We start from the raw sequence: 12,345 nt of genomic DNA on the forward strand, positions 1-12,345 counted from the left end.
TTCTAATATATATATATATATATATATATATATATATATATATATATATATATATATATTTTTTTTTTTTAAATAAAATGGCCTATAATGAATTAATACCAAAAACTGGATTGCAATTTTGTTTTTTTTTCTGCATGGGGTGTACATCTGATATAACAGTATATTCTCACTGTTTATGTCAGTAAATGAAAAATTTAATTATAACATTTGTTACTGTAAAAATGACATTTTAGTGAGATGTTCTAATTAAGTTGTATTTGAATTATTACCAGATTTTTTTTCAACCAGGGTTGACCTCTAGTTGTTGTCATTTGTGAAAATGTTGTACCATTCTCTATATTTGTTTTTCAAAAATGTATTATTTAACTAAACTTATAAATTACATGCTCATTACAAATTACACATTTGTTTATTTAAAAAAATATATTTTTTAAAGGGTACGTACAATATATGAAAACGTGTCAGAAAATGTAAAAATAAGTTTTGTAATATTTTAACTTTAACCTTCATTGCATAATTGTTCATACAGTGACAGTGAATTTGGTCACGGGCTAACATTCGGTCTAAGATCTTATTTTTATACATAGTTGTCCATCAAGGGCTGTTTGTGCCTGACCCTTCATCTCTTAAATATAGATGAAGAAATGTCTGATTTTGAGCAGGGAAAGAATCATCTCTTTTAGTATACTGGATGAAATTTGCCTTGCTCTTTCTCACATTTGCTCTCTAGGGAAAAGCTGAGCCCATTTTACACAATTTCCAGGCTAGAGAAGGGTAACAAACATTGAAGCATAAACAACTGGTGTTGGTCAAAATAATATTTGGGGGGAATTTATGGATGATTTCATGTCTTGAAATGGTTTATAAAGTACTTCAGTCAAAAGCACGAGTGGAGTTTTTTTTTTACAGATGCAGCAAATGGAATTGTTTGTTGCTGGAGGTACAGTAAATACGCCGCATTCAAAATGTAACCATCTTTGAAATAGCAAAAGCTTGGAAAAGCCAGCCTCAAATTTTCTGACCCGGTGGAGATTGATTAGTTGTAATGTCTTAACTTAAGTCTTAACTTCCTGTGTTCCCTATAAGGCTCCGCTAATAGGCAGTTGTCATGTCCACTGCAGTGCTAGCATGTCCTCTCACTCGCTCTCTCTCGCTCTCTCTGTCTCTCTCTCTCCCTCTTGCAATGTGACCGACCCCCATGGGCAGTTGTCATGTCGACTGCAGTGTTAGCATGTCCTGTCTCTCTCTCTCTCTCTCTCTCTCTCTCTCCTCTCTCTTGCAATGTGACCAACCCCCAAACCTCTGTAGTTTTTTGGGGGGAGGTAGTGGTGGTGGTGGTGGGGGTTCATCATGACAAAAAGAATTAATATGTAATGAACATTGAGGTAAAGGGGTGAGAGTGAATGGTCCATGTGTTCATATCTGTGTGTGTGTGTGTGTGTGTGTATGTGTGTGTGTGTGTGTGTGTGTGTGTGAGAGAGAGAGAGAGCGAGCATTTGTGCACATGATAAAAGAGAATACAGAATAGACAAAGCCAGTCTGACAGCTGTTTGGCACAGGGAATTCTGTTCCAGCTAAAGCTCTTTGGTAATGGTCCAATCCCAACCCCACAACCACACCCACCAAGCAGATAGTTTACTCATTACAAATTACTGTGAGACTTCACAATCTGGAAGTCAGCAGCTATAGTCTGTTGAGTTTTGTAGGAACGCTGCACTTCAGCTTCCTCCCCCATTCCCCCCTTCGGTTCTGAAGCACATGGTATGTTCCATTTAAAAGCAAGCATGTCATCTTTCACTGCACTGGGTCCCCTCCTGGAGCAGCTGCGGAAGAGAAGAGGAACCCTGGCTCATTTTTGCTTTTTCTCATTCTTTCACACACCATTTCTTATCTTGTATAACCGTACTCTCACAACATACACAAACCACATCTTTTCAGTCAAAAAGAGAAGGACACAGAAGGAAAGGGAAGCTTGTTATTGGGATTATTTGCCTTTCTGCACATTAAAAGGAGAGAGAAGGGGGAGAGGGCATGTTGTTTCCCCTATGCTGCATTTGACACCATGCTCCTTTGTGTGGACTGGCTCCTCCCCAGGGTAAGAGCTTGAATATGATGGAAGATAATAAGCAGCTGGCGCAGCACATCGATGGTGCCCTCCACTCTGCAAGCCAGGAGGTGACCAACTTGCACTCAGAGCTCTCGGCCACCAGTCGCAGACTTGCTGAGCTCAGAGCAAACAACCCTACCGGAGTTGAGAACAACCACCAGCATGGTAAGATTGCATTAACTTCCAACAGATGTGCTACACAAAGTTTAGGAGCTCTGGTTTCTGTGTAGTGCCATTTCTCCAGTGACAGTGTTTCTGAAATGTGAAATCAAAAGCCTCATCCTGTTTTCTAGGCACCTGATGGAATGACAGTTGTACATTATGTAGTTTTGCTTTGTAGAGAGAAAGAAAGAGGGGAGATATTGTGGAAGAAAGAATGAGGATGAGTAACGTGTGCTTGAGTTCTAAACATTCATGAATTTCTGTGTCTAAAAATTTTTAAATTTCTATGTGCATGTGGTATATCTGCAACATTGCATTTATAGCATGTAGCAGATGCCCTTATACAGAGCAACTTACATTTATCTCATTTATACAACTGAGCAGTTGAGGATTGTTCAAGGGTCCAGCAGTGGCAGGTTGGCTATGCTGGGATTTGAACTCATGACTTTCTGATCAGTAGTCCAAAGCTACCATTGCCTACCTTAATAGCAACCTTCAATTTTAAATGTCTGCGTGGTTATAATATGTCAATATGTCAGTAATGTTTCTTGTTCTGACTCAGCAGTTTAGATAATAAGTGTCTTTTTATTTCATCGTACATCTTGTTGCTGTGTGATTAACATGCCAATCAGGGTGTTTGGCATGTTATTGAGAAATGAGAAAGTTGTGCTGTTTGAACAGGTGTCATTAGCAGTGCCTCTCTGAAAAAGGTTTGTTTTATGCTCCCTTCTTCCTGCTTGGATTTTTAATTTCTGTCTTCCATCTGTCTTTCTATCCAATACGTCCATTCATTAATGAGGCTCTGTAAATGTGTTGGAATGTCCAGCATGGCTCTGTTGTAATGGCTCTTTTTATGCATGTCTCTGACATGGGACACATTCTGGTGCAGTCAGGTTACTGTTACATGCCAATGCTGCTGAATGAGTGTGCAGAATATAATCAAATATGCATTCCTGCCCCAGGCTGTCCATGGGAACTGTTCTCACAGTTCAAACAGCCAGACACCCTGCCCTCGGCTCATAAATAGTGTAAACAGCTCACTAAGCAGGGCCATTCCATCTAACACTATTACCTTACACTGAGTCAATCCACATAGGTTTTATTGCCACAGAGTTACTCTTTTTAGTGTATATATGTGTGTGTAACATGATAATGCAGGGTGGATAAGGTTTCCAACACTTAATCTTTATTTACTTGCTTAATATTTACATTATATAGGAGAGAGCTCAGAGCTAAAAAGAATTACAGTATTTTGAGATTAAAGATATCACCAGCTCTAATTATAAATATAACCAATCTGATCTATCGAAGATTAAGACCAAAAATGCTAGTGAACATAATGTAATCAGAAGACACATTCACTTAGGTTTGTGGTATTGTCAAGACATTAACAAGTTGACCACATGAGTTTTATTACTATGCAAAAACGTAATCTGTTTTGTTATAGTAGAGACTTGGATAGAAAGTTGATTTGCACATTTCCTCATATAATACACTGCATATTTTCCCAGATAAAAAAGGCCAGAATTGTTTAAATTGTTTTTCTTTTAGGCCTCACTAGAGTAAAATGAGATGACCTTTAAAGCTATCAAAAAGAATCATTGCATGATCTCACATTCTCTTAGAGAATTTCCTGCATGATTAGCTACTATTGTCTCAGTGTAATTAAACCAGTGTGTGTGTGTGTGAAACAATATTATAATATGAAATATTGTAATATATTTACATGTTATTATTATTTATTATATGTGTGACCTTGTGCACATGCCCATCCTCTAATGCTGTTATGGCAGATATGAAGGTTTATCAGACCTATTGGCAGCCATCCAGTACATCAATTGGATTATTGTACTGTAAATTAAACACATAGTTAATGTATAACACTGCTACCAACATTTTAATATTTGCTGTGGGAGGAAAACATCTGATCATTAAATATTTGCTCATCACTTAAAAATGAAAGATTTTCATCCATTAAAATTAATACTCTGAGGCCTCTGTTCGCTTGGTTTGCTTGTGTAAAAGAACTATGCAAATGTGATAACACTCAACAAAAACATGTACACTGATAAACTAACAGTATCTACTGAGGATTATGTCTTTCATATGAACAAAAATTCATGTGTTGGACATGTATTTGCTTTAACAAAGTCAACATGAACCTTAGAAAAGGTTTTCTTTGCATTTACCATGTAAGAAAAAAGCACCCTCAAGTCTGGGTTCATATCATATTTGTTCTTACTATTTTTAATCAGCAATGTATGACACACAATTATGCATTCTGTACATGTGGCAAATGTCGGTTTTACTCTTCTGGGAGTCTCTTTGAAGTCCCAGCTCAAAAGAGCTATCTAGAACAGATACAGGGGTTCCCAAATGAGGGGTCTCAACCCTAAGTGGAGTTGCTTGATTTACAAATGGGGTTGTGAGGAAAAACTAATAGTCTTCTCTTTAGTTTAATTCATTTATATTACAAATTAATATGATCAATATCACTATGAAAACATATTTTTTATGCTAGAATTTTGAAATGTTGCTGGGAATCACAATAAAACAAGGCAAACTTAGAGTGTACATATCTTTTTCTCTCGCTATCATGCTGCACCAGATTAGGAATTCAGCAACAATAACTGACAAATTTCTCTGTCGAGCTATCTCTGCCAGGTCCAAGACTTTGACATGAAACATGAAAATGTGCCAAAATGAAACATCTATTTATTATTGATTTACAAGTGTGATGGTACATAATGAGGAGAAACTAAAATGCCTCATTTGTGGTAGCATATTGGCATGCTGTAAAAACACCCAGTATCCAGATATTTATTACTTTGCATGCACTGAAAATGTTGGTTTCCATTTTAAGCGCCTATCTGTGTGAAGCTGGATTCAGTAGTTTTGCCTGCATTAAATAAGGAATAACACACCAATGGGCCTTCGTGGTATAAGAGGAATGACACACTGCTAGTTGTGCTGTTATTGGAAAATAGTAGACTCTGGCATGGTAACAGTAACTTTGCTTAGTGTTGGACTATATCACACCATCCCGGTGTGGATTACTTTCCTGTAACAACATGCCCCATCATGTTTTTTCTTTACCTATTTTTAAAGCTGGATATGAGAGCAGAAATGAGACACACCTTTTCAAATACAATTCTGGACTCTGAAAAGTTCTGTCAAGAAATGCAAGCTCACCATTCCCACTAGTCTGAAGACAGCCAGTGTAAGGAATTTTTCCTTTGTTATTTAGTCACGTACTGTATCTTACATATACATATGTATGTAACTGACATATAAAATATTCAAAGATTGCAATAGTCCTAAATTTTATTCATGTTTTTTTTTCTTTTTGTTTTTTCCGACATTTATACCCAAATCTGGGCTAAAGGTCTGACCTCTGCTTCATCTCCATTTCGGTATGTGTCTGTGACAGTTAGAAAAACAAGAGAGAGAAACAAATGCTAGGAGAGAAAGATGGGGAAGTGCATAGGGAAACCAGGAGAAAGAGAGAAATGGAAAGAGAAGAGAATGAAAAAGAGAGAGAAAGAATGAGTTAGAGGTAAAAAGGTGAGGAAATGGAGGGAAATGAAGGAGGCAGAGGAGAAAGTGAGACAAAAGGAGAAGAAAGTGTGTATGTGTGTGTGTGTGTGTGTCTGAGAGAGAGAGAGAGAGAGAGAGAGAGCACTGTAACAACTGAGAGTGGTGGGAAAGACTGCTAGACTGGCAGCCGTCGCCGTAGAAACGACTGGCTATGGGAGCCTGCAGGGCAAACAGTGGAGATCTGTGAATGTGTGCATAGGCATGTTCATACTGCATTGCATGCCTGCTTAGTTGTTTTACTAGTTTGAATTTTATTGTCAAATTTTATTGGTAAATAGTTGTGTTGTGGGTCTAACAGTGTTCATGAACTCACGTGCAAAGTAAGGGGCAAAAACTTGGTTAAGGTGTTTTAACTTCTTGATGGCCATGGCAATCTTGGATCTCAAAGAAACTTATACATCTGGTATAAGGATGATTAAAGATGGTGAGAAATGTTACAAAAACTGTACAAAATATGATATGAACATAAAATAACACAGCATAGATAGTTTGCATTCTGTTCAAAAGGTATGTGAAAAGAAAACAGTTTCACAGTCTCCTCAAATGCTATTGCTATCCAATATGTGACCACACAAAAGATCACATTTAGATTTGTTTGCTAGTTTGGTAGGTTTCAATCTTTCTGTGAGGATGAAGAAGAGATTAAATGTTTGTGCTATCTTTGAAATCTGAAGATGAGACTGTCATTTATGGTATTTGGCAGATGCCCTTATCCAGAGTGATTTATATTTGTCTCATTCATATAGCTGAGTAACTGAGTATTAAGGGCCTTGCACAAGGGCTCAACAGTGGCAGCTTGGCAGTGCTGGGGTTTGAACTCATGACCTTCTGAGCAGTAGCCCAACGCCTCTAATCACTGAGCTACCACTGCCCAGGCTGTCAATTCTGTAATTTTATTTTGAGTGATTTGATCTTACATAAAATAGATTTTAGCTCTATTGTTAACTCTAGCAGGCCATGTGAGATGAATTACAGTAGAGAGAAAGTAACATTGCCCCCCAATCCTTTTTAAAAAAAAAAAAAAAAACTTCTTTCCTATCTTGGCCCTCCTTGTCTTCCTGTTGGCCCCTCCTGTGTAGGATAAAATCCTCCATCCACCAATCTTCAAAACAGGGCCTGACTGCTATAAACCACACCCTGTTTTAAGCATGAATGGAGCTGTGTGTCCAAACAATTGCCCTGGCTGGGCTTCACCATAGGAAAGGCCTAATTACCCAGGGAACACCCACAAGCTCTTCTCTTGGGGCTCCAATATAAACTGGCTGGAGGGACATTTGGGGAAAGTAATCTGTTTCCATGGGAAGCACTTGGGACCTCTGATCCCTGTGATAGTCTGCACTTTCTATCCAAGTTCCTCCTGTGGTCATCCATCTTAGTGGCTTTAATGGAACAAAATCAAATTTCTTATATAGGTGTGTGGCCGAGTTTGCAGTGTGTGTAAGTTATTCAGCCATAGCCATTAGCTCTTCTGTACTGTTGTGCATAAATAATCCATTGTTTAAGAGGTCCATGTTGGCTCCTCAGTGCCACATTTGATGGTTGATTTTGAAGAGAATGAGTGACTGAAATGCAAATATAACTAGATGCACAAGGTTCTTAGCATGCTCCAGATGTACCCAGTTTGTAGTGAGACAGCGGTTATGAAGGATTGATTTTAGCAGCATTTCCATTGTTGAAGTGCATCATATAGTCCCCACTGGATTTTCTTTCTCAGTGTACTTATGAGCTAATTCCTAAGACCTTTGTGGGTTATATCATACGAAACCAACTGACACAATGTAGGACCAGTTTCAGATCACTTTTTGATCTTTTAAAAGATAGATGAAAATATTTTTTGTAGAATGCTTCTTTTTATTGCTATTTTTCCAACCCCAAAAAGATGACCCTTATTACTGCCAAAAAAGGAAAATAAAAATCATGAAGAAATTTTCCCATCTCACTGAATGGAGTTGAAGGTGTCATGTGTTGATTTGAGCTACCCCATCAATCCACATCACTGACTTCCGACCTCTCATGATCCCCACGGGTGTTGTGGTTACTGCAGCTGGTGGTAGAAGCAGTAATTGGGGCAGTAGTGATGATGAACTCAATAGCAGATGGCCTTTTTTCCCCAACACCAGCAATCAGTGACATCAGCTGTAGCTTTCTATTTCTCTAACACACATGCGCATACACACACACACACACACACACACACACAACTGAGCAGGATGGAGAAATATGCTCTCAGTGAGGGTGTTAGCTTTATTTAAAGGTCAGAGAGAGAGAGAGAGAGAGAGAGAGAGAGAGTGGACACAGAGCTACGCCTTAGTGACAGGGATTCAGCTGATGGAGAAATGGTAACTGTAAGAGTAAAACGCTTGTGGTCATCACTAATTAACATGTTAGGCCCTTGATTTGAGTTAAAGCTAAGAGAATAAGAAAGAAGTAACATTATTACTGATGCTGCCTCAATCTGATTCAGTTCGCCTTTTTTCTAACATTTTCTGAGATCTTGAACCCTGTTTTCCACTCCACACTGACTTCACAGCTCCCCTCTTCTCCGACAACCCCTAGCAAAAATTATCGAATCACCACACTTAGAGGATGTTCACCCAGTTTTTTACTTTGTGGCAAATAAACATATCACAGATATGACACAAAACAATTTTTGTTTAATAGCTGAACATTCTGGCTTTGTGAAATGTACCTCAAACAAATTAAATTAAATAGTTTTAATTAATGGCATATGGAAAAAAAAAATATAGAATCACTCAATGTTGAGGACAAAATTATGGCATTATCAACAAACAAAATCACAATTAGTACGTTGTTGCTCCTCCTCTCGCTGTTATGAATGAATTCTTTGAGGCATGGACTTCACTAACGAAAAACAATATTCTCCATCAACTTTCTCGAATAGCGGTTGACAGATCAGCTTTGCAGGATGGAGCCTTGTCATGGACCAATTTTTTGAAATTCTATCATAAATTTTTAATCGGATTGAGCGCCGGACTGTTTGCCAGCCAGGTCATTAAGTTGATATACCTTTACTGAAGAAAAGCTTTAACACCTTTTGCTCTGTGGCAAGAGGCATTATCATCCTGAAAAATGACTTCATCTCCAAACCTATTTTCTATTGATGGAATGAACAAAGTGTCCAAAATTCCAATGTGCATTGACTATTGAGGTGTCCCCTGGTCCTTTACCTGACATGCAACCCCATATTATATTTGAGTGGGTAAAATTGATTGTTTTCTTTAGGCAGTCACTGTTTCTTCAGGCATATGTTTCATTAGAACGGCACCAGACAAAAGTTCCAGCATCATCTCCTTGGCCAATGCAGATTTGTGATTCATCACTGTGTATCACTTTCTTCCAATCATCCACACTCCATGATTGCTTCTCTTTAGCCCACTGTAACCTTGTTTTCTTCTGTTTAGGTGTTGGTGCTGGTTTTCATTTGCCTTTTCTGTATGTAAAATCCCATTACATTTAACCAGTTTCTCACAGTTCTGTCACAAATGTTGACTTCTGTTTCTGCGCATTTGTTTTTTATTTCTTTTGCTGTGCATTTTCTATTTTCAAGGCATATTGCTTTGAGTTCCCTTTTAAAGGAAACTCAATGTTACGTGAGCTCCACGCTGTGGGAAGCACCATCGCATGTGACGAAGCTTGTGTAACATCATGCCTATTTATAGGCCTGCTGTGATCAGGTTAAGTAGTAATTAAGCTCGTGATATAAAAACGTCACCTGTGAACCGCGCTGTCAGCCTTATTATCTTCAGCGAGACTGCATGTCAGTCATTTGTGTAACGCTTGCAAAAAGACTCTTCATTTCCTGTCTATCTTTAAAAAAAAAAGAAAGAAAAATCTCTTTACTTTTCTGTCCCTTTTAAAAAAGAGAGAAATGTATGAGTGAGAGAAAATTCAGGAAGTGTGTTACGCCTTGCTCCCGTTTCATCATGGGGGAGGACGGACACACTTTCTGTGTAAAGTGTCTAGAGTGGGAGCATGCCAGGGCAGCCTCGAGAGGTCTGACTGTCAGCATTAAGAAAGCCTTACAATTAGGCAGCTCCGCTCGTGGCAGAAGGGAGTTGGGTTTCAGAGCCTCACGGATCTGGGCCGCCCGCTGCCAAGGCAGCCAGCCACGTCAGGACCTGGGGATCTCATATGGATCTGAAAGAGGAGCCGGAGATGAGCGCTGCTCTATCTCTTGCTCTGTCTTCCGGGTCTGGCGGCTGAGGCCTATCTGCAGACCGCATACCTTCCTGGGACCTCTCTGTGGTGCTGCATTTTTAGAATTGTACTGGTATTTGTTTTAGAAATGCAAATCACAAGGTGATTAATTTTTTCCTCTACTTGATCTGTACTTGAAATGCCATTAATTAAAATAATTTCCTTGAACTCATTTGAGGTAGGTTTCATAAAGACAGAATTCTCAGCTATTGAACAAAAATTGGTTTGTGTCATATCTGTGATTTGTTTATTTGCTACGAAGTAAAAAAGCCGGGCGAACATCCTCTAAATGTGGTGATTCCATAATTTTTGCCAGGGGTTGTACTCTTCACTTCCAACTGAGCTGCTGTTTTTCTTGTCTCCCTACCCAGGCCTGCTCATCCTAACACAATAAGGAGTGACATGGTGCATATTTTCTATAATGACAAGAGTAACAGGGCTCTGGCACAGGAAATGAGATATGTGCCTTGGTGGGAGCCTGGTGTTTATTAAGCCCATATGTCAGCTCTGAAAAAAGGGCAGCTTTGCATATATGGAGAGAAACAATTTCCTGTGCCTGCCTTGGACAGTTCCATCTGACGCATCATCTGTTCTGCCTCATGTCTGGAGAGCATGGTCTGGGAGTTTCAGTAGGAACTTTAGACAGAAGACACAGCTCTCACAGCAGGGTCCTGAGATCGTGTAGGTTTCTGGAACACATGTTGGCCGACTTACATCATATGCCATCCATTTCAAACACTTTGAAGTTGCAGAAATTTCTGTACAAAGCTAGTCATAGCAAAAAGATGCATGTTTGTTTGTTTTCATCCATTCATCTTCAGTAGCCTCTTTATTATGGTCAGGGTGGATCCAGAGCAAGGCAGTAATACCCACTGGATGTGACTCCAGTCCATAGCAGGGCACCATGCACACACACACACATTCATACACATATTTACACACCTGGGGCAATTCAGAGTTGCCAATCCACCTACCAGCATGTTTTTGTGAGGTGAGAGGAAATCCACATAGACATACTGAGAGCACAGGAAACTTAACTGACCAAAGCTCAGGATTGAACCAGAGACCCTGGAACTGTTAGTCAGTAAAACTATCTGCTATTTTTGGGTCTTTTTGGGTAGGAGTCTATCAGTGTGGCAGATCTTGATATTTATCCCACTCTTTCTTGCAAAAACATGCTAGATTGGTCAAATTGTGAGGGCATCTCCTGTGCACAGCCCACTTCAGGTCACCCCACAGAGTTTTAGTTGGATTTAGGTCTGGTCTCTGGCTAGGCCATTAAAAAACTTTGATCTTCTTTTCTTTGTTGATTTGGATGTATGCTTTGGGTCATTGATGTGTTGAAAGGTGAAATTGCTTTTCATCGTCATCTTACTAGCAGACATCTGAATATTTTGCACTAAAATCAGTTGCCATTTGTAGCTATTCATGATTCCCTCCACCTTGATAAAAGCTCAAGTTCTGGCTGAAGAAAGGAAGCCCTAAAACATGATGCAGCCACCATCATGCTGCACTGTGCGTTTGGTGTTCTTTTGTTGATGTGGATTTTTTTGTGCCAAACAAACATTTTGGAATTATGGAATTATTATATCTTTTGGAATTGGACTCTTCTATCCATAACATATTTTGCCACATGGTTTGGGGTGATTTTACTTGGGCTTGCATGGTTTTTGTCAGAAAGGGTTTCCATCCAGCCACCCTACAACACAGCCCAGATGTGTGAAGAATATGAGAGATTGTTGTCACATACAGAGAGTAATCAGTACTTGTCAGATATTCCTGCAGCACCTTTATTGTTGCTGTAGGTCTCTTGGCAGCTCCCTGGTAAGTTTTTGTCTTGTACTTTTATAAAATTTTGGAGGGACGGCCTGTTCTTGGTAATGTGACTGTGGTGCTCCATTTTTTCTACTTGTTGATGATGGCCTTCATGGTGTTTTATGGTACATCTTTCCATCCCATTTGTGCACCACTTATCCTACACAGGATCGCAGAGAACACCCAGGGTGCCAACTCATCACACACTTAATCTCACACTCACACTTTAGAGATGCCAATCAGCCTACAACGCGTGCATGCCTTTGGATACCCTCCCACTGTGAGACCCTGTACATGCAAACTCCTCACACACACAGGGCATCAGCGGGAATCGAACGCCCAACCTCAGAGGTGTATGGCAAACATGCTAACCACTGAGCCACTGTTGCCCATGATACAGCCCGATCAATTTCTTTCAACAGTGAGACCCTGTACATGTGAGACAG

The 12,345-nt window shown here is 39.4% G+C and overlaps 1 protein-coding gene across 3 annotated transcripts in view; it reads left to right on the plus strand.

Moving 5' to 3' along the window:
* Nucleotides 1–937: 937 nt before the first annotated feature.
* Nucleotides 938–12,345, plus strand: part of kaznb (kazrin, periplakin interacting protein b) — a 115,757-nt gene continuing 104,349 nt past the window's right edge. Inside the window, exon 1 of one of the 3 annotated variants that reach the window (XM_053653552.1) lies at nt 938–2,272. In XM_053653552.1, the coding sequence (XP_053509527.1) occupies nt 2,110–2,272 (163 nt within the window). In that variant the 5' untranslated portion in view covers nt 938–2,109. The remainder of the gene's footprint in view (nt 2,273–12,345) is intronic. The other 2 variants (XM_053653550.1, XM_053653551.1) reach the window with 2 other exon arrangements.

Source organism: Ictalurus furcatus, chromosome 21 (assembly GCF_023375685.1).
Source record: "Ictalurus furcatus strain D&B chromosome 21, Billie_1.0, whole genome shotgun sequence".
Taxonomy (NCBI): domain Eukaryota; kingdom Metazoa; phylum Chordata; class Actinopteri; order Siluriformes; family Ictaluridae; genus Ictalurus; species Ictalurus furcatus.